This window comes from Cupressus sempervirens, chromosome 8, assembly GCF_028749045.1.
Source record: "Cupressus sempervirens isolate cs-2001-9-10 chromosome 8, ASM2874904v1, whole genome shotgun sequence".
Lineage (NCBI taxonomy): Eukaryota > Viridiplantae > Streptophyta > Pinopsida > Cupressales > Cupressaceae > Cupressus > Cupressus sempervirens.
Genome location: NC_143125.1, coordinates 378,803,929 through 378,831,474, shown reverse-complemented (window position 1 = coordinate 378,831,474; position 27,546 = coordinate 378,803,929). Strand labels below are relative to the sequence as shown.

At 36.0% G+C, this 27,546-nt stretch overlaps 1 protein-coding gene across 1 annotated transcript in view; it reads right to left on the bottom strand.

Moving 5' to 3' along the window:
- TIC110 (translocon at the inner envelope membrane of chloroplasts 110) overlaps positions 1-27,546 on the bottom strand; it is a 180,691-nt gene that overhangs the window by 63,038 nt on the left and 90,107 nt on the right. Inside the window, exons 9-11 of the mRNA XM_089797805.1 lie at positions 10,573-10,700; positions 10,307-10,407; positions 5,546-5,762 (exon numbers count right to left, since the gene is read on the bottom strand). Of these exons, the coding sequence (XP_089653931.1) occupies positions 5,546-5,762; positions 10,307-10,407; positions 10,573-10,700 (446 nt within the window). The remainder of the gene's footprint in view (positions 1-5,545; positions 5,763-10,306; positions 10,408-10,572; positions 10,701-27,546) is intronic.

The window sequence follows — 27,546 nt, the reverse complement described above, 5'->3', positions numbered from 1 at the left end:
GGTTGTTGGACAGATCAATAAGCAATGGGATGATAAGAGATTTCATGCAACGTCATGCAGGGTGTAGAAATGAACATGGGGATGCTGCTTGCAGCCATGGGACTGAATTGGTGGCGCATAGCTTAGTTGAAGAGGAAGAACCTATACAGATTGTCATTGTAATTAGTTTCTTCGACGAGGAATAAATGACAAACTATTCAGCTGTAGAAATCAGACTCAAAGGGAGCTTGAGTAGTAAAGGGAGAGTATCAAATCTTTTGCAGAGGATCAACAAGCTCATGCAGCAGTGTGACTGCAAAAGCTCCTTGTTTGGTCAACTTGGAGTCAGCTCTTTTATCATGATAATCAAATAAGTAAGAGTGTTGGCACTACCGCGAGGGAGTCTCTGTTGAGAGAGAGTCTCAACATTAATCATTCTTATACATGTTGTTAATAAGTTCCACTCCGCAAGAGAGAAGTTTTAGGTGCAATTCTTTGTTAATGAGATATTTTGTGTGAGGGAGAAGTTTGAGGCACAATTCCTCGCTAATGAGTTCTCTATGAGGGAGGATCTCTAGGCGGAAAACCATGTTAATAAAATATTATCCATGAGGGAGAAATTCGAGGAGCAATCTCCTATTAATGCATTCTTCTCTATGAGGGAAGTTTGCAGTGAAAGCCCTTGTTCCACCCTCTGGGAGTAGCTATGGTAGATCCACCCTCTGGGAGTAGCCATGGTGGATGTCATGTGAGAGAATCCGTGACTTAGTTTTATGTTCTTTCACTCTCTGCGAGTAGCCATGATGGATGTCATGTGAGAGAATCCATAACTTAGTTTTATGTCCTTCTTTCACCCTCTAGGAGTAGCCATGGTGGATTGAGAATCCACGACTTAGTTTTTTTGTTCTTTCCCCGTTGGGAGTAGCCATGGTGGATGTCATGCTGAGATGAAAATATTATATTCATAAAATCTGCAATGAGGTTTTTGTTTTTGACACCTTTTGGTTGCTGCTCCATTGTGCTTGTCAAGTTGAGAGACACCGTAACATATGAATGAACCCTCTCTTGTTAAGAGGGAGTGTTAATGTGTTTAGTAGCTACTAGAGAAATTATCATACTTGTGATGATCTACAGTTTAAGTATGTGATATGAGTTTGTATCTCCTGGTCATGTCATGTAATTCATGTTATTAGCATTGTGTTGTTTCTTTATACTCTTTGTTATTGTGATTTATCTAGGCATTGATTATGGTTTGAGTTGGCATTAAAAGGTGTTTTCAGTTTTGAATGGAAACAGATCTGTCCAAGGGGTTTTAGCTTACTTGGTTGAAGCAATGAGTTCTCATTGTGGAGACCCTGGTTCAAATCCCAAGAGAGACATCTTTCTTGAATTCTAAGTTGTGACTCTGGTCTTCTATTGGTTGTATTTGTCTCATTGTAAAAGGTGAATTCTAAGTTGACTCTTGGTCTTCCAAATGTTGTTTCTAGTGTTGTTGCTCGAAAGGAGCTTGAATAAGTTTGTACTTCACATGTTGTTGCTTGAATGAGCAAAAGATTTGTAAATGATTTCAATATTAATGGAAATAGATCTTGTATTTATTTGACTCCTATTCTTCTCACCTTTGCCGCAGATGAATCTCATGATGACTTGGCACCACCACCACATGAACTGGCATCCCCATGTGTCGCTGCAATCGTTCATGGCTTCAAGTCGACTATTGATATTAGGAGGCCATCATGTACTTTTGTCTAAGTTTGTAACTGCCGACTCCAGCAATTACACAGGAATTCCTTTACATTTTGGTAACACTCCTTTGGGATAGAGACATTTCAGTCACACTTGTTGGACTCCTTGTCTACCGTAAGTAAATAGTGCTTTTGTAGAGTCAATGATATTATATATACCAGAGAATGTGTGTTAGCTTGGGATGTGAGCAGCAGAGATACTGAGATTGAAGCATGAATATATCATTTTGTAACAGTCAGTTTTTCGTACTGTATTAGCAGAGATTCTGATTGTGAGTGATAAATTTGTTTCTGTAAATTATCTCTCGCGATACAGAGTATTTTTGAGATACTCTGGTCTATTATTGTATGCACTCAAAGTGTTCAATCAGTGTAGGAGATATATCCGGCTTATTAATTGAATGATGAGTGTTCAACTATAAGCAAGAAGTAATTGAAATTGTTTTTGTTGTTTTGAGAACTCAATTAAGGGAACATCAGTTTGTGGGCTGGGGTTTTCTCCCTCAAGTAGGATGTTAACTCTAGGACAGCTTCTTCCATACACATTTGCATGCTGGGAAAACTCTTCCAAGCCATCTTACCCTTGGCGTAATTGCATATTGAAAATTTAACTGTCCATGTAGGAGCTTGCTAGGTTGTGATTATCCCATACCATTGTGGGGTTGGTTTGGTGATTATGCTAAGTTACCGGTTCGAGTTCGGGTTCAAGTTTGGGTTCGAAGAACCAGTTTGCTGGTACTACAAAATTTTGAAATGCGGTTTGGGTTCATTTGAGTTCGTTGGTACAAAAACATGTAAATATTATACATACATACATACATATGCAGCCTAGAAGAATGAATTAAGATTAGAATGCCACAGAGTAACATAAAAACAACAAAAACACTATAAACTTGTAATTATAGCATCATATCTATTATCAACACCAAATATCAAAATAGTATCGAGTCTAAGTATCATTGTTTTGACTTTCAACAATTAGAACTTTATACTAAGTTCTAATCATCTAATGCATTATCTAAATCTTCATCTTCTTCTTCCCATCATCAAAGGCAGTAGTTGATTCAGAAATAGTGCCAATGTCAATGGGATCAGCTGCACTAATGACTCTATGCTTTCTAAGTTGTCAAATTCTTATTACTTTTTCATTGTACAGAGAGCTTGTTAGTGTGTACTTTGTAGTTATCATACTTCAAAAATGTTATATAAGTAGCTTGCCCCTTCACCTACTGAAGATGTTGTTTAATGTTTAAAATATCATTTATCACAATATAAAGATTCCAATTTATCAGACAGGGGTCATTATCAGCAATTGGATATAAAAGTTTCATTGGAAGATATATTGAGTGATAGTTTAATTTGGTATAATAAAGATCTGAACTTTAGCAAATTTTGTTTTGAAATGTTAAAGATCTTTATTCAAATTCTGTAATAAACATTTTTCTGCACTAAATTATAGTGTATCTCAGTGGAACTGTACCTGGTTTGCACTCGGTCTGCCCTGGTTTGACCATGGTTTTACCAAGGTTAGACCTGGAGGAACCAGCTTGCCTTGCCTTGGTGCGAACCCAAGTGGAACCCAAAACGGAACTGGGACCAGAACCAAGGACCGGTTCAAAATTCACCTGGTTCGAGGGGTTGGGGGGAGAACTGGGTACCTAAGTGATTATGTGAAAGTAGGGATGTCATGAGATCTCCATCTTGGGTTATGGAGGCTAAAAAAGGAGCTCTGGAGTTGAAAATCCTTCTAACTGAGACCTTCTTTTTCTTCTTAACTGTGTAGGGCTGTAAGATTGAACGTGCTTGCTGTGGACCTCCTTTTCTATGTCTAAAGACTAATATTTGCAAGAGCCTTGGTCTCATACAATAAACTATCTAGTGACTTTCATGGCATACTGAAGATTGTTGGTGACTATTCAGCATCCCTGAGGAATGAATATGGATGCTAAAGAGATGGGTTCAAACTTCAGTTATATGAAGGAGCTGTTCATATGAAGTTTCCGATGAATCTTCAACGGTTTGAAAATTCTGGCTTTTGACTTCAGTATGTTGAAGGAAACTTCAGTGTTAGTCTCAGTCTCTTCCTAGTGAATTGACCAACTTTCTTAAATGAGGCATTTGTTGATGGTGTTGGGAATCCAATTGGATATTCTGGGCAGAAATTGGAGGTGCTTCAGATATAGTAATTAAAATATCAAGTGACCATTGCTAATGAAGGCTGCTATGCAACACATTTTCTGTAAAGAATTAACAGAATATCATGCCTTCTTTAAGCTAAATTGTCAACAATACGGTGAGACATTTAGTGTTATTATAATATTCTGAATTCTGCATTGTTCTATTCCCTGTTGTGTTTCTGAATATTAGTGCATATTAAAATACTCACTGTCAATGCATTCTGGATTTCTAATTGATAGGAATCTAGGAGCATTCATATATTTCACCTTGGTATACATATTTAACTCTGCAAGTAGTTTCAAGTTTATGACAGTTAAATGTATTTATCTTTTATCAATGCAAATTTGAATTCATCAAACTGAAAACCAACTATATCCTTTAGTGCTATGCAATGTGTTCTTTATGGTGAAAAGTGCTAAACACAGTGAGAAACCAAAGAGTGAACACTATTTGTTCTAATGTCTTGGAACTAAATTAAGGCAGATTGGTGCAAAAAATTAGTAGAAAACAGGGTTGGTCATTATTATGTTGGTCGTTACAGTACTCGTCAGAGCTAAAGTTCTTGTCAGTCTGTTGAAAAAAAATTTCAGGCATACACAGGAGGTCAAAGGAGAGACATTTGTTGGTGGATGTTAGAGACCAGTAGAAAGCTCGATACTTGTCAACCAAAAGATGTCATTTTCAATGCCTTAAGTGAAGTAGATGGATGCTTGAGCCTAGTGGAGCAGCCACCTTCAAATTTGTTACAACTAGGTTTTATCCTTGTTGTAACTTGCTTGGGTTGAGACAGACTGATGAGGCAATGGAATAGTGGGATTAATCCTATGGTTACTTCTTGCTTAAGTGAGATTATAAGGATTTTGGCACCTCAAGTTTCTCGTGACAAGAATACAATGAAGGAGGTATTATATATAATTATGGATACTTTTCAAGATCTTGACGACATCAACAAAATTCTTTATACACATCAAAGTAAGCTATACATAAAAGAAAAGAGAGTGAAAAGGCAAAGAAATGGAAGGTCAAGGGACTTTGCAAAAGTTATAAAAAAGAAGAACCAGAGGTTCATTGGATCATGTTGAATTTATCCATTTCATTGATTGTAACCCTGTGGATTCTAGAGATGTTGACTTTGTCTATCTCAACCTTTCTGGAGACGAAATCCCTCTTGCAATGTTTGCTGAAGATAATAGATAGATTTGTTGATGGTGTGTGGATTAAAACTATTGGATTTCCACAATCCTTCATTGGGGAGTCTCTTGTGAATCCAATCTTTCTGTAAGTTCTATGTCTGCAATTGGAAGATAATTTGTTGGTATTCTACTGAAGGTTGCAATGATTTATCTATTTTGATAGCACTAATCATTTTTAACTTCAGATCTCTATTTCAGTGTAATATTATATGATTTTCCACATAAATGTTGGATGAATAAAAATCATTTTTCATGCAAATTATTTGTTTAAACTCCTGGGGAATTTTTGGTAAAAACTGAAGCAAATATCCATAGGGGATATTACAAAAGACAACAAAACTAATTTGTAAAGAAATTGCTTAATAATTATGAGTCAAAAGAAAAAGAAAAAGACTCCCAAATTCCAATAGGCCATGCTGTCAAATAAAATTATTAATTCAAAAAGTATACCTTCATGCATTTCACTGGCTTTCTGTGGATCAAAATGCAGGTCATCACAGAGGCATTGAAGAAAAGCTGCTTTGCTAGGTGCAGCCTCCAAATCACCTCCACTCACAACCTGAGAAAGCCTTCTCCGGTATGCCTTCGTTGTAATATCCAGTACAATCTGCTCAGTTTCATGGTTGCCTAAACCAAATATATTCTTTAATTGGTTCAGTGCTGCAAACTACAAAGCCAAATAAACATTTAAGGACCGCATAATAATGCTAACAGCACAACCCAAATGGACAGAATGGTATCAACAACGATTCAAATCAGCAAACATAACCAGATACATGTAGGTCCTTAAGACATTACTCAGACAACCAAACATGAAAATAACAAGTCATATAATCCTATGAAGCAAATAATAGAAAACAAGAAGATAATATTATATTTTATTGAACATTGAAAAAGTGTGTTTAATCATTTTTAAAAGTGATAATACTAATGCAAAATTACACTATCTAGGCGCAAATAAGCTGTCAAGATGCGAATAAATGTCAACTGACAGATCACTAAAAACTACATTCAACAAAACTATTATTGATGTCATGAAAACTGAAGTACAAACTCATAAGATGTACTAATAGCTCTAAACAAACATTAAAGCAAAATTATCATATTTAACAAAAGAAATTAGGAATCTCCCTGTTCATTGAGTTAGTGTAAATCTCCCTGTTAATCGAATTAGTGAAGCAAATTCCAACTCTAAGCTTAGAAAAGAAGTAAAATGGCAGCCTCCTGCCTTTGGCTGGGCAAGACTGGACTAGACAGAATTTCACATGGTAATCTAGGAAATATTGTGTAGGAACAGTAAGAAAAACAAATGGAAAGTTTCTAGTTGCCACATCAGTGAAGATCAATAAAAGAATAAGGCCAAAGCTCAGGCATTACTGCTTGGTCTTCAACCTGCTATCAATTTGGTTTCAGTGCTGTAGAAATTCAAGGTGATTCAAAGAACATAGCAAAATTATTTTGAAAATGAAGCATTAAAGAGCTAGAAAATCAATAGCATCTTGCTACAGGCATGGCCATATATCAGCTCCTCAAATTCCTTCACATTACAACACACCTACAAGGAACCCAACACAGAAGTAGATTATCTAGCTAACTTCACATTTGGAGCAGCCAAAGAGAAGAAATTTATGTACGATTACATCCTATTATCAAACCTTAGTAGGCCACCTCCCATTATGAAACTGTTTACAAAAGGATGTGATGGAGCCCTAATTTATAAAATTAGGACCTTCATTTATGTATGCTTTTTAAGCCATATCACTATCAATTTTATCTTTTAGATCATTAGCCTTGTGGCTATTAGGGTAGAATTTTATCTGAGTTACATTTCCAAACTCCATACACCATTTGTCTTATGTAAATCCAACTCTAAAAAGATCATCCTTTTCAGATGGAGTCTTATACAATTCCACTCAGTCACGTAATTCTGCATCATGTCCAAGTTTATAAATTGTTCATCCAAGGTATTCTCCCGCCAGCAGTACTTGGATATACAATTTAAAAGATTCCTCTTGCTACTTTTCACATATATGAAGAAGCTGCATGACATGCATTTCTCGCTCTAAGATACACCTGGAACTATGGAATAACAATTGTTTAAAAATCATAATAAATGCTACTGCAGTGATGTGAAAATTTTTGATCCTATCAACAGAGTCATAGGGAATTATGTATATCCAGTCCATAGCTATTTCTCAGGCAACAATAAATACCATTTTTTGAAGTCAACCCATCATGTCATGCACCATGTCTTGTGTGATAGCTATGCAATATTTGAATACAAGCACAATATGGATAAATTGCAGATCAAGCAGCAAACACTATACAAAGAATGTTGTTGTTGATGGATAGAATGGTCAAAGATACCAAAAATGCCAGATATACAGAACAATGAAACAGTGATATGCAACATCTTCCACATCAAATAGTTCTTGCCACATGACCGGCTGAGGAGACCCATCAAAGTGCGAATGATATAAATGTTAATAAGAAAAGTGAATGAATAAAAAACATAAATGAAATGTGAAAATCAAAGGGTATCTATGTCATTGTTAAAACACCAAATATGATGAATCGATGAAGTCAAGCAACACTGAACACTGATGTGTCTTGCCATCAAAGCGATTTTGAAGAAACAAATACATAGTCCCGATTATCATTAACGCAGCAGTAATAACCATTCAACGATAGCCAGAAGTCATACATGGCAGGAGCGACAAGTATCTAGGGTGGACAAGAGTTTTGAATCAAAATGAGTCAGAAACTATGTACGTTCAAGAAAGAAGAGGAGACCAGCAGATGATGTTTCCAGTAATACTCAGAAAGTGACAACCATCAAAATTGACTCTATTGTACAGTGTTGAATATCTGTAAGATACCAATTCATATGGTTTGCTTTCAACCATGGAGGGGCTTCTTCACACGGACAAAGACAGGGAAAGACCATAGAAAGACAAAGCAATCATCCATGGACCACGAAGGAGACGGTAATTTCATCCCAAGTTGAGAAGAGCAAGATTTTATGCATGGAAGTAAAATATTTCGCAATGGCCTTCTCGCATAAAATTGAAATATTTCCCAGATCATTATATGGTTTTTCCCGTGAAGCCATATATAAACAATGCCATCGAATGAATATATTGGGATAATATGTTTACAAATAGTTACCACAAAGAATAATGGCCCGATTATGTTGGAAATTAATTAAAGTTGTGTATGAGTTTTATTAGAGAAGGGTGTTAGAGTTGCATTTAATTATATGCTAATTTGTTAAGGTGGAGAGACACACTTGTTTAAAACGAAAAAGTCATATCCTTTTAAGTTATATGATATAAAAGGATATCCAAATTGAAAGCAACATTCAGATTCGAACATATCCATATTCCAAAAAAAAGCATTTTATATTACTTGTGCGGAGTGATAATGAGCTTAACATGACTTTGTAATATAAATTCAATTACTTTATTTTAATAATAAAATAAAAAAGTCCTTTCTTTATTTTTAAATGGCATGGAGATTTAAATTGCAGATGAATCGTCCTTTATAATTATTTTTTGGAATTTTGTATACGATTTAAATGTCAAATAAGTGGACATGGTCATTTAGCATTTTAAATTCAATCATTATAGATATTGTGAAATATTAAATTGTTTCTGTATCTGTGTCTAGTTTGCCTCTCTATCAGAGGAGTTAAAATTCAATCTGGACTAATTTAAGACTGTATAATATTTGGTCTGTTGCATCTTGATTATTTAATTGTTGGCAATATAAGTGCATAAGAATTTTATAAAGTCGTACGTGAAAATTCACTGAAGTTGACTCTATTGCTCGGATGAGCAGAGGCACTAATCTTTTTATTATTGAAGTCAGAAAATCTATAATTTCCTTCCTACAAGCATCAAATTAATTATTATTCAATTATACAAAACATTCAACCATTATCCAGCATCCAATTTTTATTTTAATTGAGTTTGAGGACCTTGCCAATTGGAGAACTCCAAAAGTTTAAATTCACTACAGAAAAGCCTTGAACAAGTAATCAAGTTCGAGGAGAAGGTCTACTCGCCTAGGTGCAGTGGAGCCTGAAGTGTAGGGAAATCAAGGTGATTCTCGTTTATTGGCCAGAACTAATTGAGAAGTCCTATCGGAGAAGTGGCAGGCTCTTGGATTTCCAATCTGCGGTTATGGGAACCAATAGGATAAAGTGTACACCAAGATCATTTCAGAGTTCGGCACATGTCAGATTATAGTGGGTGATTTTAAAACAAGCCTGCAAGTAATATGGTGTAATGACACCTTTCTTTCCAGGATGACATTTCATGGTGAGCAAATTTTAGACTTGTTGCTAGCCAGTTTCTAGTTTATTTCCTCACTCATGCTTGCCTGTGATAAAAAGGACACAAGTATTACACTTACCAATGAAGGTCCGCAAATGGCCTCCAAGGCAATATACAGAAATGAAGTCTTCAAAACCAACTACGGCCTAATCTTATCTTAAAATAATGGACATTGGCTGAAAAGTTTGTGGTGCCAAAGCAATGTTACAGGGTGAGCATTGGCATCTCTTCAACGTTTACAGTGATTCTATTGAGTTCACTTCCCAATGTCAACCATGTGAACATTGTCGACAACCTTCCATTTATTCAATGATATTACCCCTTTCAATGAAGCAACAGCGTTATGGATTTAAATACCTATTTCGTTTGTTCACCTTCACTAATTATGACCAAGATGTGGAGTGATTTCCATATGCATTTATTTCTTATTCATTTAGCTTTCCATTCCCATTCCAAGCAGTCCTAAACGGCAAGGAATGTATAGTATTGAGTTTTAACCGCTCAAAAATATAGAATAATAAAGACCAAGGCCCTAAGGCCCTAAGATTCATTCTACTATGTTACATGTAAACCAAAAAGATTCACACGACAAAGATATCCACGCATTCAATTTAACGAATAAAAAATAGTTTTTAAAAACAGCACAAAACAAAAACACAAGACATTGTGTATGAAGAAAAGGTTGCAATGTAGCCTATATTGTATAGCCAAATTAGAGAATATCAAATAAGTAAATTGCAGTTTTTTTGTTTACTCATTTAAGCTAAATAAAATTACCACAAATGTAGACAACATGACAAAATAAAGACACTCAACATCCAATGTTAGTGGCTTCTCAGTGATAAGCACAATCAAGCTTTAAATATTTATTTACCTTTTCATCCTCGATATGGCCAGTAGATAATGCTTCAGTTAAATACGCTCTATACAGCTGCTTCAGCTCATCCATCTTGCGATCACGATCATACTCACCACCTATTACAGAACGCTTAAACTTGGTAGATTACCATCAATGCTCTTACAGATTTACTAATATATAAAGAAACAGAAGGAAAAAAATTAAAATCCGTTGCTTAAGTACATCAAACCACTAGAGGCTATTCCATTTGGTATATAATATAAAAGATGCATGCACATTACCTATCACAGAAACAGGTCCAATCCCAGGAGGAAAGTGTTCCTTGTCTGCATGTTGAGACAAAGTTGTGAGAGTATGATTGTATGCCAAAATTTTATCAAGCTCCTCAGTCACACTTGTTGATGATCCCCTACATGCAAAGGATATATTCTTTCAAAAATTAAGAAAGAAATTTTTATCTAAATCAAGAAACATAATATAAAGAAAGATACCCCGTAAAAACAAACTAACAGCACTAGACCACAAACTTATAAGTGCAAATAAAGTAACAACCTTCATTATTCAAGACACGTTGACGCAGCTTGGAAAAACATAAAAATTGATTTTAAGGCACATATTTTTTATAAAGAAACACATCCAAATGACACCAATGTGAATAACGTACTGTGAACTTTGAGTGATTTATTAGCAATTGCTTCATAATGGTTACACAATAACTCTAGAAGAGATCTCTCTAATTTCATTCCATTGTGTTGCATTTTTCTTAAAGAAGATTCAGAAAGCTAGAAGAACAAACTGATAGAGATCAGAGAAATTTACACACAATAATATTCTATATTTCTTCTCATCTTCATTTCGTTCAATACATTTGCCTATATAAGATTCAAATATCCTCTTTTATAGGAGATTTGTTCCATCTCCTCTAACCAAACACTTACATCATCTTGTGAATAAGACAAACACATCCATTCACAAATAACCAAGACTTCCAATTGAGGGCATGCACATCCAACCATTGCATTAAGGCTTGAACACCAAGCCCTCATTGTCACATTTGCAGCCACCATTATAGATCATTGCCACTCTAATCTCAAATTATATAAGACAGTTGGCACTGCCACAGCTGGCTTTAGTCATTTTGGGAAAATTAGTTTTGTCACTAATGCAATTTCACAACCCCGTTGACAATTACTGGTGAGATGTCACTAAATGTTCTCGAGCCTATTTTCGCTCTATCCTCCAATTAATTTTCTACTTAGCAAATTTGTCTTTTGAGGCTCATTTCATGAGTCGTTAGGAAAGAACATTATCCCCCTCCGTTGATGTTAACTTCTTACAAGGAATGTCTTGTAACACTTATCATGCACTCCACTTCAAAGTAATTTTATTTTTCATTTTTTTAATACTTTCGCCTAATTCTAAACAAAATACAACTTCAGCTTGACTTGCTTTGATACCACACAACATTTATTTGACTTTTAAGCTATGACACGCATCAGCTCAATATGAACTAAAATTAATCACAATTATTTAAAATTCTGACCAGCCCAAACACTGCCATGAGGAGATTCAGCTGGCCATCGAAAAGAACATTAGCCTCATTCACATTATATCCGTCACCTTTCATTCTCGAATTGTTAAATCTCTTCATTTTCTCTCAATACATTTGCATATATAGGATTTACTTATCCTATGTTAGACAAGATTTTTTTGAACTCCTCTAGCCAAACCTCTACATTTGTGAGTTGTTTAAACAACTTAAAGCCCTTATATATTATGTTGCACATGAAACTTAGAGAACTATGAAACCTAATAAACCCAATCACTCAAAATTTCCAACACAAATAACATTTCTGGTGAGAAGTCCTGTTGTGCTCTTTTATGTTATTTTCCTCATTTATCAGAACATTTGTCCTTATACATTCAAAAACTTATCAGCAATTTTTTAGTGATTTATTAGAACTTTTCCATAAAGGTTTCACAATAACACAACAAGGTGTTGCGTTCTAATTTGCATTCCATTGTGTCACATTTTTCCAGATTCAGAAAGTTCAAAGAACAGACAACATTTCTGGTGAAAGGTCCTATTGTTATTGCATATTGTTTTCGCTTATTTAGCACAACATTTTATCATATAAATTCAAAAACCTACCATACAGTCAAATTATATAAATCTGATGCAGCACCCACTAGGTTGGAGGGTCTGAAAATAGACTATGCAGCCAAGTTGCTAAACAATCTCCGCAGAAGCACAACACAACAAAAGATTTGACAGGAATTCAACTTCTTTATTCATCAATAACTGATTACATGCAATGTGTCGGGCTGTACGGCCTTTCCGGTTACAACCAAATACATAAGCAGTTACAGCAATAGTTCTGCAAGATCTCACAAGATCCAAACAAACCTTACCTAGCCCAGATCTATAAAACCATAGCAATCTGGTAGAAACCTCATGAAGAATCTAAACTTGTGCTTGCAAGCCACCAAGCAACCTTCTTGTTTCCTAAGCCCACACTCAGCTACTAGCTCTACTACACCTCACTCCTCCAAGCTACTCCTCTTTGGCTGACTCTCCCCCTCTGATTATGCAAAAGCAAAAAATAATCATACAGTCACCGAGATTATGCAAAAGCAAAAAAAAATCATACACTGCCATGGTAATGGAGGCAAGAAGTTTTCTTGTCATTCACAAACACAAAAATGACATAAAACAACCAATTTTGGTTGCTTTTACGGTTGAAGGGTTGAATAGACCTAATTTGGCAAAAAAAACTTTTTCAAACAAAAACTTTTTTTAGACCTAATTTGGCAAAAACAACTTTTTCAAACAAAAGTTGTTTTTGGACAAAATTCACTGAGTTCTTCTGCTGGAAACCAAAGTTGGCCAAAATTCGTCTAATTTTGCCTAGGATCTTCTGCAAGAATTCCCAGCAAGTTTCAATACCGGCAGCAGAGTTTTTCCTGAATCTTATAAGGGCCAAACTTTTGACTGAACAGAAACAGGAATTCTGGAGTCCACAAACGAATCTGGCAACGTAGATTTTCACACTTTTGAACTAAGTTACCAGAATTGCCTCTGCAGGCCCAAAATCAAGTTTGATTCGAAGCAAATTTGAACTCATGTCAAATTTACTACAAATTCTGCTGCAAGTGACCAAATTCGGTGCAAAGTCTAGCCAACTTTGGGCAAAAATGACTTTGAATATTTTTTTAATTTGTTTTTGTCTAATTTAGTCTATTATACCCTCTAACCCTAAAATAGACCACTAAAAAGGTCGAAAAGGATGTTTTATATGTCATTTGGACTAAAACATTAATATATATGGTGGTGTATTTTCCTTTGTTGCTTTTCTATGAGCATAGTGTTATATGAGCTTATTTGTTGTATATATACACAGACGAACCCAAAATGAATTTGATCCCACCCCAAAAAGATTTTGAACAAATTCTAAGCCAGAATCCAAACCGGCAACCAAAAGTAATTATCCTATGTCAACCCTAGAAGACTACATTACTTATTTGACATGATAATTTGACTAGTTGCATCAATGGAAGGAGTCACAGTAATGTTTTGATACAAGCAGTTTCACAAGCTAGGGTTGTCACTGCACCAAAAGATTGACCTATCAATGCCCGATACAACCACTAGACGTATAAAACACAGGAGACAGTTAAGCCATGTCACAAATCTTGAAGGCAAACATTGGTGGTTAGTCCAACCCCTCGCCCCCACAAGCATTACCTAAGGAGATTCAAAGTTGTGACCAACTTGTATTATCAATTATTCCAAGCTAGGCTTGTCATTGCACCAAATGATCGACTTGTCAATGCTGGATACAATGACTACATTTATAGAACACATGAGGCGATTAAGCCATGTCACAAATCTTAAAAAGGAACGTTGGAATTAGTCCAAAAGGGAGTGGCAAGGCTTATTTTGTTAATAATTTGAACTAGAATAGCAAATAAAAAAGAAGAGCTAATAATAAAACACAAAACACTAGAAATGCCCTAGGAAATCGTACTCCTCAGAACCTAGCCACACAATAAATATGATATTTATTGGAAAACTCAAAACTGAATACATTACACTCAAGATTATGATTGTTATTTCTTAACAATTGAACAATAAGCCTTATCGTAGTTCAATCACCTTTACCATGCATACATTGAACATAAAGAGCTTCAAGTATCTCACATATACTACTCACACAAAGAATGAATCACATAATTAAATTTATTATCTATAGATCGTGCACAAGTCTCCATCAAATGCAATGCTTGTTGTAGCACCAAAAATCACATTTTTCAAGCACACACAAATCACGTCAGTCACCTGCAATTGTTCACAAGAATCACAATATCATGATCTCTGAGAATTATTATGGGAGATACAACTGCAAAGACTCCTTGATAACACCAAAAATCACTCTTTTGTCTCGTCATGTGGCAATCCAACGTCCATCACAATCAATACATATGATACCCTTTTTTACAAGCTTGATGCCACGTCAAAATGACTAAGTCACTGTAACTGAAGAGACAACACCTGTTATATACCTAATGAACTGACAGCAGTCAAGACGTTTTGAATCCTCAAATGATACAGAAGCCACATGGGTAGAAAACATGTTATACGATCACCCTACCCCCATTTTGAAGGAGTAATCATCAAAACAAAAAGAAAGCGATAAGAAATGAAGGTCCGTGACAATATAAATGGTAATCTCAACAACTGAATTCTTGATGACACTTGCACACACAGTTGCAATAAATCTGGGTGGTGGTGTTTTATGAAGTCGGTCCACCTCCTATAATATGCAAAGTCACAATATGATGATCATTGAAAAGAAGACGTGCTAAATGAAGTAACAGCTCTCACAGCTACATAACTTTAGCATAGTTAATGGCTGACTCAGTCAACTCAGTGTTCATTGGCACAGGCCTGGTGAAGCAGCAACACTTAAAGCTCACATACTAGAGGAGTTGTGACCATCAGCAAATTGGGAACCAGTCAAAGACAGATTATGGGTTCTCATCACCAGCAAATTGGAACCATTTAGAAAAATACAAGCTGTGTATAAAGGCAAATATGCCATAACACACATGCGAAGAGATGAAGTTTATATAAACAGAATTGATAATCACATACTCAACTATCCAATGTAAACCCTACATAACTAAAATATTGATACCATTGTAGGGTATGACATTCACATGCTTCCGGAACCTTCGCTTTGAAACATTGGAGGCATAGAAAAGGCAACAAAGTTGAAAATAAAACTAATTGCAGGAGCAAGGCATAGTTCACCTAAGCAACTCGCATGTGTCATAGTAAGGAAAAGAATGGCTAGGAGAATAATTATTGATTACTCGAATGTCAACGGGATCACCATTAGAAATTGTTATCCTCTCTCCAATGGATACAAGACTTTCTAGACCTGCAACATGTAAAGTGCTTCGGAAAATTGGATTTCAAATCAGTTTACCATCAGATACCAATGTAGAGGAACAAATGAAGACCTCTGAGAAAACTAAGCAAGCTCCTTCAAATTATTAGTTCTTTAAATTGGTTTATAAAATGCTTTATTCCTCTAAACTTTATTTATCAGTTTAGAGGAATTTCATATGTGGTGTACCTAGATGTTATTCTGATTCAGAGCTACATGTGAGGAGAACCTGTTCCACTAAGATCGAGTTTTGTGAGTTATGAGGGATAGACAGCTCTTCTGCAACATGAATAAGTGCAAGTCAGAGAAAGCATTGTTAGTAATTTTGGTCATCTAGTTGGAGGAGGTGAGTGGAGAGTGGATCATGCAAACATAAAGGTTATTGAAAAATGGCCAACAATAGAGATTACCAAAGAGACAAATTGTTTTATAGGAAGAGTGGATCATGCAAACATAAAGGTTATTGAAAAATGGCCAACAATAGAGATTACCAAAGAGACAAATTGTTTTATAGGCAGTAAAACCCTTGAAATAATGACATCCAGACTTATTAGTTTCCCTATTCAAATCGCAGTAGACGAAACAATTGAATCATTCAAACACGATTCGTTGGTATGCAAACCCAGCTCAAAGTGCAAAGAAATGGAAGAAAATTTAAACTTCATCAAGACTGTTAAAACCCTCAAAGCTTCACAAAATTCCAAAAAAAATGCAAGCACAAATGAGATGATTCCATCCTTGCAAGGCATTATTTTATCACATTTTAATGCAAACTTGCAAAGGCGGCTTCTTCACATTCAACCAAGAGTCTTCATGAACACACTTCTCACTTAAATGCCTTTTGCTCTATATTTAGGCACATATTTGAATAATGTAATTTATTAACTCCCTTTAGCTCCAAAAACAACCTTTCCGTCAATATCATGATATTATGACAATCAAGGCCATTGTTTCTTGTGCCCAAGATTAAAACTTTTCAACGCGGTTCAAACAAGCTGTGACATTGAGGTGACCAATATACAATACAAGCAAAAATAGCACCCTTAGCGTATTCAATTAAATAACAATCATAATTCACCTGTCTTGTGAAAATGATTGATGAAGCATCAAAATCAATATCGAACAACATATGAGTGATCCTGAAGTAGAAAGAAGATTCTTGGAGCCCAAACCAAAAGCGAAAAATGAAAACTCAAAGCATCATTCAATTCCTCTAACTCAACTGATCTCATCAAAACCATTTTGTTGACATACTATAAATAGTAAGACCTACAAAATAGAGCCATAACCCTCAACAGGGTCCTCTAATCTCTAGTATTAGCCTACAAGAACCCAATAATAGGCTAAATCCATTCTCTATAATGGTCATGCTAAAAAGGTGACATTACATGAGAGTGATGAAGAACGCAATCACGAGGAGCCCCAAGTGGAGAGGATTGAGGAATAGGTTTCAGATCAACCTCCTATGGTTGGAACCCTCTCAAGTAGCTACGGGTAGTCTTATCCGCTTAAAAGGAGTTGTAAACGAGCAGCAATAATTTGCTTAGCCGACACAAGAGCCGCACATAATTTCACTAGTGCCTCCATAACAGCAAAAAGAAATTTATAGGTGAAGCACTCCCACATTTTGATGTTAAGGTTGGTAGTAGAGATCTACTTAACTGCTCTAGGATAGTTTCGCATCTCGAGATTTTGTTGGATAGTTGCACGTTGACTACGGATCTTTATATGATTGAGTTACGAGGGATGGATGTTATTTTGGGTCTTTAGTGGCTCTAGACTCTTGGCGGTACACCATTTGTCATGAACAGAAGCAGATTGAGTTTCTGATATTCCTTTAGGCATACCTCCAGACCATGGGTTTGAGCATATGATAGACTAGGAAGAGGCTACAAAGTCAATCATTACTGCACCTCAAAGTTGGAAAACTCGAACTCGGCAACAACTCACTAAGCCCCCTAAAAGTTTATTTGGAAAATTTTTGGCTATTTAAAAAAAAAAACTGCTAAAATTTAATTCAAAATACAATTTTTTTGCAAATTTCAATGAGAAGATGCATCTAATGAGTTAATTAAAGAGAATACAAAAGAAACAAGCAAACTTTAGATATATATAAATGCATAGTGAGTACAATATTGCATTCTCATGAGTAATGTTGATGGCGAGAAGAAAAACAGTAAATAGTTTCTATCAAACTAGAAGTCTAGAAGTAAATACTAAATAGTAAATACATCAATACAATCACATCTTCCTCTTCAATAGCTTCCAATCACCTAAGAATGCCTTGGAACCCTTCTATCCCCTCCTCAAGCCTCCAAATGCACAAAACAAAACTGGTATTGAAAAAATGATTTTTTTGCCCATATCGTTGGAACTCATGCGCGACCAAGTTTTTAGTGAAAATCGCAAGTTTTTGGGGCCAACTTATTTCTGGAATCTGTGGTTTTCTCTGTGAAAAGCTCGCCCAACAAAGAAACTTGGCGATTTGTATCTAATCGCAGTTTAAACTGTGATTTTGCCAACTATGCTACACCCTATCTAGGCATTATAAGGAGGAGATTGAAAGGACCATAAAATACTAGATTCACGGACATTAGACCGAGCTCAAGCCCATTTGCTTCATCAGTAGTTTTGGTGAAAAAGAAAGATGGGACTCCACAAATGTGTATTGATTGCAAGGCTCTAAATAAGAGGACTATAAAGACCATATGTCCCATTCCCCACATAGATGAGTTGATGGATGAGTTACATGGGGTTGTCTACTTGTTGAAGATTGATCTTCATTCAGGATACCATCAGATCCGAGTTCATAAGAAGGATGTTCATAAGACAACTTTTAAGTGTCACTATGGACACTAAATTTTTGGCGATGCCATTTGAACTCACCAACTCACTTGCTACATTCCAATCATTGTATGAACAACATATTTGACAAGCAGATACATAAAGTTTGTGTTGGTTTTCTTTGATGGTATTTTGATATTCAACGGGACTTGAGAAGAACACTTACAGCAATTGGATGGGATTCTGAGTATCATGGAGCAGCATTTACTGTTAGCTAAAGAATCCAAGTGCAAGTTTCACTTGAGATATATTTTGTACCTTAGGCATGTTATTGGAGCTAATAGGCTCAAGGTTCATCAGGAAATGATACAAGCTAATACTATATTGGCTGCCACTGAGGAATGTTCAAGCTTTGAGAGAATTTTTTGGGTTGTGTTCCTACTACCAGATATTTGTGAAGGGATTTCTCCAGCGTGGAGCACCTCTTAATGACCTTACAAGAAAGGGTGCTTTCAAATGGTCTCAAATGCAAAGGTGATATTCCATAAGGTCAAGCAAGTGATGAGTATGTGTCCAATGTTAGCATTACCATATTTCACTAGACCATTTGTTTTGGAGTGTGATGCCTCAGGTGATGGGATAGGACCAATACTTATGCAAGATTTGCACCCTAATGCTTATGAGGGCAAGAAGTTGAAGGAAAATGAGAAGTTGTACTAAACCTATGATAAGGAGATGTTAGCTATCATGCACACTCTAGCTAAGTAAAGTCAGTATTTGGTCGATGGACATTTTGTGGTAAGGACCACTTATAACAGCTTGTGTTTCTTCTTGGCACAAAAGGAATTGGATAAGAGGGAAAAAAAACTAGATCAGCAAGATTTAGGTTTATGACTTTGACATTGAATACATCAAGTGGAAGAATAAAGTAGTAGATGATGCACTTTCAAAGAGTCCAACAAGCACTACCTATTGTGTTATGTCAAAGATTTCAGCTGATTGGAAACTTCAACTTTTAATTGAGTATTCCAAAAACACATTGGCATGTTTGATCATGGATTCAAGATGATAGATAAAGGGTTATTGATGATGTTATCTATTACAAAAACAATATTTATTTGTTTGTGAATCCAAACTTAAGGAGAAAATTTTGCAGGAAGAACATGATAATCCGATAGTAGAGCATCCTAGGTACTTTAAGACTTAATGGCAGATAAGTAGTAGCTGATGCACTTTCAAGGAGTCCAACAAGCACTACCTATTTTGTTATGTCAAAGATCTCAGCTGATTGGAAACTTCAACTTTTAGTTGCGTATTCCAAAAACACATTGGCATGTCTGATCATGGATGGGCATATTTAGGATGATAGATACAGGTCATTGATGAAGTTATCTATTACAAAAACAATATTTATTTGGTTCCCGAATCCAAACTTAAGGAGAAAATTTTGCAGGTAGAACATGATAATCCGATATAGGGCATCCTAGGTACTTTAAGACTTATTAGCAGATGAGGGAGAGATTCTCTTGGAAGAGTCTTAAAGATGATGTCCTCAATCATGTTAGAACAAGTCAAAGCATGTACATTTCATTGGTTTATTGGAGCCCCTATCAGTTCTCGAGCATAAGTGGGAGAGTATATCCATGGACTTAATTATAGGGCTCTCGAAAGTGTAGGGTAATGACAATATATTTGTGGTGGTGGACAGGTTGACGATTTACACTCATTTCATTGCAGTGGCCAAAAATTTCACAACCTCTCAGATAGCATCTTTGTTTTTTATGGAGTTTTTCAGATTACATGGTCTACCTAAGACCATTGTCAGTAATAGGGAAAATAAGTTTCTTAGCAAATTTTGGCAAGACCTATTCATATTAGCTGGGACTCGACAAACCCTAGCCCCAATTACCATCATCAGATGGACAAAAAAACAGAGATAGTAAATAAATGAATAGAGGGATATCTCCGCAATCACATTTCTGAGCAACAGCAAGCTTAGGTTAAGTGTCTATATTTAGGCGAGTATTTCTACAACTCGACTTATCATATGTCCATAGGCATGTCTCCTGTTCGAGCGCTATATGGCCACGACCCTTTCTCATTCATACATCTAGCCTTGGCAGATAGCAAGACGCCATTGGCAAAGGATTGGTTACAAGAACAAAAGGATATCCCCATGGCTCTTAACAAGAATTTGCAACTAGCCTAGAATCAACATAAGTTCTACACGGATCACCAGTGAACAAAGAGGCCTTTTGAGGTCAAGGACATGGTGTTCTTAGGCCTTCATCCCTACATATAGAGTTCGTTAAAAAAGAGCGGTTGAGAGAATCTTACCCCTAAATTTTACAAACCCTGCAGAATATTAAGCCGGGTTGGTGAGGTAGCCTATCTTTGGAGCTACTAGAGGGTAGCCAAATTCATAATGTTTTCCACATCTCATACCTCAAGAAAGCTCTTGGACAACATGTTAGAAGTACAACTAGATTACCTCCTCTTGATGAGGAAGGGAAGTTAGAGTTGGGCCCTACAGAGGTCCTCGAGACGAGGGAAAGGTGATTAAGGAACAAAACTATTAGAGAGTATCTAGTTAGATAGAGATATTTACCCATAGAAAACACGTCCTGGGAAAGTAAACAAATTTGAGAGCAAGCAATCTTGGGAAGGGAGGACTATTATGTCTCCCACCAACCCCCCACTACTTAACTATTAGCATACACTTAACCTACAACTACATCCCAGTAGCCTAAATTTTATAGTTAAGGGATGTTTAGGGCATAAATGTTAATGGCAATTTGCAACCTAGCCTTAATATTTTGAGCTTACATTTTGTGCCTATGTGGGAGGAGCATGTAAAGTTATGTGGCCTAATGTCTGATGACATGTACGACTTGGCAGATCCTGGTGTGGATTCCTCCTCGAACTCTGCAGTTTGTAACATGCTTGGCAACGAGTGCATGTTGAGACTTTGTAATGCTCAATTCCCTTTCAACTAAGTCAATGTTGGAGCATTTTGAAAGGAGCACCCAGCAGGAGGAACATACGATGATTCAAGTAATATATCTGCATATTAAACTTTGTTGAAGGGAAAAAACCCTTTGTTCACAATTGTTCGGATGTAATCTCGAATGTAGTCCTACTATTCTATTATTGACACCAACGTTGACCAAGGTTTGTTTGGTTGCACAACATAGAAAAGTTAGCACTCTCCACTAATCTGAGTCTCACCTAGCAACAATGACATCTAGTGGGCATCACATCATTTCTTGGCAAGCAACTTGGGTGGCACAACCACCTAAATGAGCTGAAGTGAAATTGATTATCGAATAGAGATCCATGAGGCTAAGGGACTATAATCACTAGAGTTGGCTTTATGCGTGGGCAATACTATGGAACGTCTACCATTGTTTTCCATCAACAACACTCAACAATAACTCTATAATATTAGCAGTAATCACTGCAATTTGTCCCAACATAGAACAACTGCAGGAAACCATTATTCAAGTTGTGGAAATCTACAGTTTTATTTTTGTTGTGTAAGTTGGACTTCTTACATATTACTTGTTCGAAGGCATGTAAGATTTGTTGGTTATCAAAATCACCAGTTAGAAACCTACGAGCCTTGCCTGCTCGATGCTAGGTATCTAACTGATTTTGGCCAACTTGACAAGATTGATTCCAATCTTCTGCACTTTTGGTTCCGATGGACCAAAGCCTGTTTACCTAAATTCTGGATAGCAAAACTTAATTCCAAGATGATTTATAGCAAATTACATCAATGAAATAAACTCCTCAATTGGCAAGCATCAAGGAAGACTTCAAAATGCAATTAATAACTTCAAAATTTATAAGAATTGTATGCTGAAATAAAAAAAGATAAAACAAATTACTATATGAAATCAAATCTTCAAAGAAAAAGGATAAAGAAACGCCAGCATTGAATTCAAAATTAATGAGCAAGTTTATGATCAATGCTGAATTCAATTGGGTGATAGAGTCAAACATATATTCCTTAAGTACAACTTTATAGTATTTGATGATAAAGTGTTTGTTAATAACTTAATCAATTTGATGCCATAAATTCTCACACTGTAACGTATTCAGACTAGTCTATTATGATTTAACCATTATGCGGAAACAATAGCTACAAACAATGGGATTGAAATTATATCCTGCACTATTTGTATTGATCAAATCTGAATAACAGCAAACAATTTAATGTACTTATCAAATTGAAAAATTAGAAACAAATGGACAATAAAACCATAAAGGACGAGTTCTATATATTCAGACTCTAAAATAAAAAGAATTTCTTACTGATTTAATTGTTGAACAAATTGTGCTGAAGACACTCAATCATCTGATGCTCTATTCAACACAGTTTGATCCACAAAGTGCTTGTATTAATGCTCAAAAATTTTAAAATACTCTCTGCCCAGTTCGTAGCTTTAGCTTCTCCTTAAAAAGATAAGAACTTCAATATTTTTTGTTCAATAATGAAAATTTTCTTTTTTATGATTCAATTTGTCTTGCTTGAGTTACATTTCATATTATACATAGACCCGAAAAGTCGTGATTTGAAAAGTTGTGTCCCTTTGAAAAGTCATTTTTAATGACACAGCCTTTCAAAACAAATGACGAATCACTAATCTTAATGAAATGTTCAAAATACAAACACTTCCTAACAGCCTATTGTTTAATAAATCATACAAGCCGATCGAATGCATCCATTTGACGCAAACAATACGCAGAATCCGCATTTGCTTAATGGAGGTGTATGTCGAGAGTGTTGTTGTATACGTCTTCAGATCCGACGGTGTCACAAAATGAAGATATATCGTTTATTTCCCCGCACCAGACCCTATCACGTACACGCCAATCTCCATTGCACATTGGTTGAGCATGGTATTCCCGTACATGAAAAGTTCCAAGCCCGAACGTATTCGTTCATCCATTCCCAGAGCATCCCTGTCCAATGATGCTGATAACATAAACTTTGGTGCATAGACTTGTCGATAATGTGAAGCCTTTGTTATCCAAGTCAAAACTCGTCATCCGCTCTCACATCACATAGACCTACAAGTAAAAGAAAAAATCAATGAGCCGGACGGAATAGTTACCAAACTTTTCAACGTTTAACAAAGCTCCCTCGCCCATCAAATGGTCCACTTGCATCTTGTTGTTGTGAACATTTTATCTCTATCCTAACCATCAGAATCTCTCTTATCTCCATAAGAAAAGTAGCTTTGAATTTGAATATGTAGAATCATTATGCCCTGTCTCTGTTGGTCCCAGAAATATGTTTTTTTTACTTGAGAAAGTTGGATTGGTGCTTGTACAAAACAAACCGCTCTTTCCATCCCGTGAGATACCAAAGCATGAAATACCCCTGCGAAACAATAGCAATTGGAGTACCATTCAGGGTGAAAGTCCTAAGTTGCTGAGAGGAATTGTCCCAAATGATTTTCATTCCATCACATGATAACGATAGAATATCTACTCCATTTGCATCTAGCCGCCTCATTAGACGTCTTGTTCTGATTGAATGGAACAGCACACCACTCTAGTGCGGATAGGAGAAAACAAGATCAAGGTCCAAATTCAGAGAAAAGCATGTAACCTCTTTCTACCATCTATAGTTATATTTGCACTACTTCTTCCAGAGATTCTTTGTTGTCGAATAAAATTCATGAATCATTTTCAAACAAACTGCCACAGTGAATTTGGCACTTTGTCTCATCGGGACGATCATCACATGTTTGAAGGCAAGCAACATTTGTTGCACACGCAAAGCTTGCAATGTGTTTGGCCAATTCCACTCATCATTTTGTAGATCCAATATCCCTGCATTTATACCCCTACTGGTCTTCCAATCCTGTAGAAATGTCCTCTTCCGTTCCACCAGTATAGAAGATTATTTGTTCCATCAATTTTTTTTTTTTTTACTCCCATAGCATATTGTAAGCTATGGCTTGGAGAAAATTGAGCTTTGCATTCAAACTCCTGTCTGCCCTTTCTTTCACAAAGTATAAAGTTATGAAATTGATACTTAAGCCAAGGCTTAACCTTGAGACACCTCAAACAACTGAAAATTGTATTCATATATCCTCTATTTCCAATCAGAGAAGACTTCTTCAAACTTCTCGTTAAAATCTTAGTCTAGTAGAACCTTGAAGCATATTGTTTGAACATGACAGAGAGCAGGATCTGAGAATTCTCTCCTTTAGTATCATATTTGGGATTCCAAAATTTTCCAAAATTTAGAGTTCCATCAGTGGCTCTTTCTGGGGATGTGTGCTCCTAGCGGGCATAGCGAGATAGCTAGGATTCGCATATAAAAATCTATAAAAGATGAAATAAAATAAAAGAAACAAGGAACAAGAAGGATAAAGAAAAAGCAGAAAAAACTTCCCTTTCAAGCTTACTAAAAAAATGGTTTAAGATACTGTCCATGAACTGGAAAATCTTGAATATGGCCATCTATGTCCTGTAAAAAATAAGATTGTTGTCCCGCATTATCAGAAATAATAAAAGGTCCAAGCCATAGGGCTTCGAACTTGCCATGCTGACCTTTGTCTTGATCCTTAGCGTTCCATTTCAAGACCCAATCACCTGCCTTAAAAGATCGCTTAGAAGATTTTTTGTCATGAAGGAACTTGACTTGTTGCTGCTTATTTATATTTTGCTCCTGTGCTAACCTTCTAACCTCATCAAGCTCAATCAAAGCATTTAGCCTATTTTCCATAAAATTGACATCTCCTAATTGTTCTTCGGTAACAAATTTGTAAACAGGTAACAAGTTATTCAAGGGAAGTTTGGCCTCTTCCCCGTATACTAAGTTGAAAGGAGAAAAACCTGTTGATTTCTTTACCGTAATCCTATCCGCCCATAGCACCAAATTTAGCTTTGAATCCCAAGCGTGTTTGTTGTTATCTAGCATTCGTCTAATGATCTTCAGGATATTTTTGTTGCTAGACTCTACTTGTCCATTACCTTGGGGGGTGATATGGAGATGAAAATGAAACTACAATGCCATATTTCCTGCAAAACTCAACAAATTCATTAGATCTAAAACACGTTCCATTATCTACTATGATCTTTTGAGGTACTCCAAATCTAGTCAGGATCTTTTCAATAGGAAAATTAATAACCACTTTACTTGTTGATTGCCGAGTAGGTATAGCTTCTACCCATTTGGTAAAGCAACCGATGGCTACTAAAATCTAGCTATGTCCACCACTTGACTTTTCACTAATCTCTCCTATGAAATCAATTCCCCACATTTGGAAAGGTTCTTCTGCTTGTAATGTCCTTAAAGGCAGGGCGCCATCATATTTCAATTTGCCGGAAAATTTCTGACAAGCTTCGCATTTTCGAACATAGGAATGGCAATCCTTGAAAAGTTGAGGCCAATAGTAACCTGCTCGTAATATCTTATGTGCTGTAGTTCTAGCTGAAAAATGGCCACCGCAAACCCCTTCATGCATTTCCTTGAGAATAATCTTTGATTGTGCAATATCTAGACAAAATAGTAGAATCCCATCCTCATTTTTCCAATATAAATCACCTTGAATTAAAACATATTTTGCAGCCTATAACTTAATAGTCCTTTTCTAATTTTCATTTAAATCATCTCTACATTTAGTATGCTGCAAATAATACACTATATCTATGGACCAAGGGCATCTCCCAATACTAACTTTAGTATGTTCGTCATCAATCTGGTTAACTTGTGCGGCTTCCAAATTTGACTCTGCCATAAGCTTAGCCAATCCTTGCCCTCTAACTAATTTCGTGATTTGAATATCTATATTGAACTCTTGGATTTCATTTATCCAACGACATTGCCTTCTAATCGGTTCAGATTGCCTAAAAATGTCCTTGATGTCAACATTTGGCACGTTGGCTATAACCTCAGCTCCTACTAAATAAGGTCGGAAAGATTTCACCGCCTTAAAAAGAGCATAAGCCTGTTTTTCATTTATGTCATAATTTAATTCAGTGGTTTGTAAACTCTTGCTAAAGAATGCAATTGGTTGCTCGAACCCTTCATCGTTCTTTTGTAGCATAACAACGGCTATAGTATGATAAGAAGCAAACGAAAATAATTGAAATGGCTTCTTAAAGTCACGAGATTTCAAAACTAGGGCTTCTTTAATAGATTGTTTTATCTTAGCAAATGCCCCTACAGCCTGACTATCCCAAGCAATTTTTGCATCCTTCTTAAACATATTAGCGATAGGTTTAATTAATAATTTCAGCAAAATTAGAAACGAATCTCCTCACAAAATTGATTTGCCCAACGAAAGATTGGATTCCCTTAGTTGTTTTAGGTATCTGAATGTTGTCGATAGCTGCTACCCTTTCAAGATCAATTCTCACCCCCTCCTTGGAGACTATATGGCCTAACAACTTTCCTTCAATTACTCCAAATTGACATTTTTAAGGATTCAAAGAAATTCCAAATTCGAGGGCTCTTATGAAGGATCTTCTCAAGATGCTTACAATGGTCTTTTACTTTGTTAAAGCAAGCAGTAAGGTCATCTTGGTAGACAACCATGATTAAGTCAATTAATCCATCGAAAGCAACATCCATTGCCCCTTGAAAGGTAGCTCCCGCATTTTTTAGCCCAAAAGGCATCCTAACATAGACATAGGTACCCCAAGGTGTCGTAAAAGCAGTCTTGTATTGTTCGGATTCTTTAACTTTGACTTGATTATAACCTGAGAATCCGTCCATCATAGATAGTAATTCATTACCGGTTACCTTTTGTAATAAAATTTCCATGTTAGGTAATGCATAATTGTCTTTAAGGGAAGATATATTCAAGTTTCTGAAATCTATACATAACCGTATATCTCCATTCTTCTTTCTTACTGGGACTAAATTCGAAACCCACGTGGAGTGCTTTATAGGCTTTATAATTCCAGCATCTATTAATTTAATGAGCTCATCTTTCATCTTTGGAGCTAAGGTTGAATTAATTGGACGTTGTCTTTGTCTAAATGGTTTGGCAT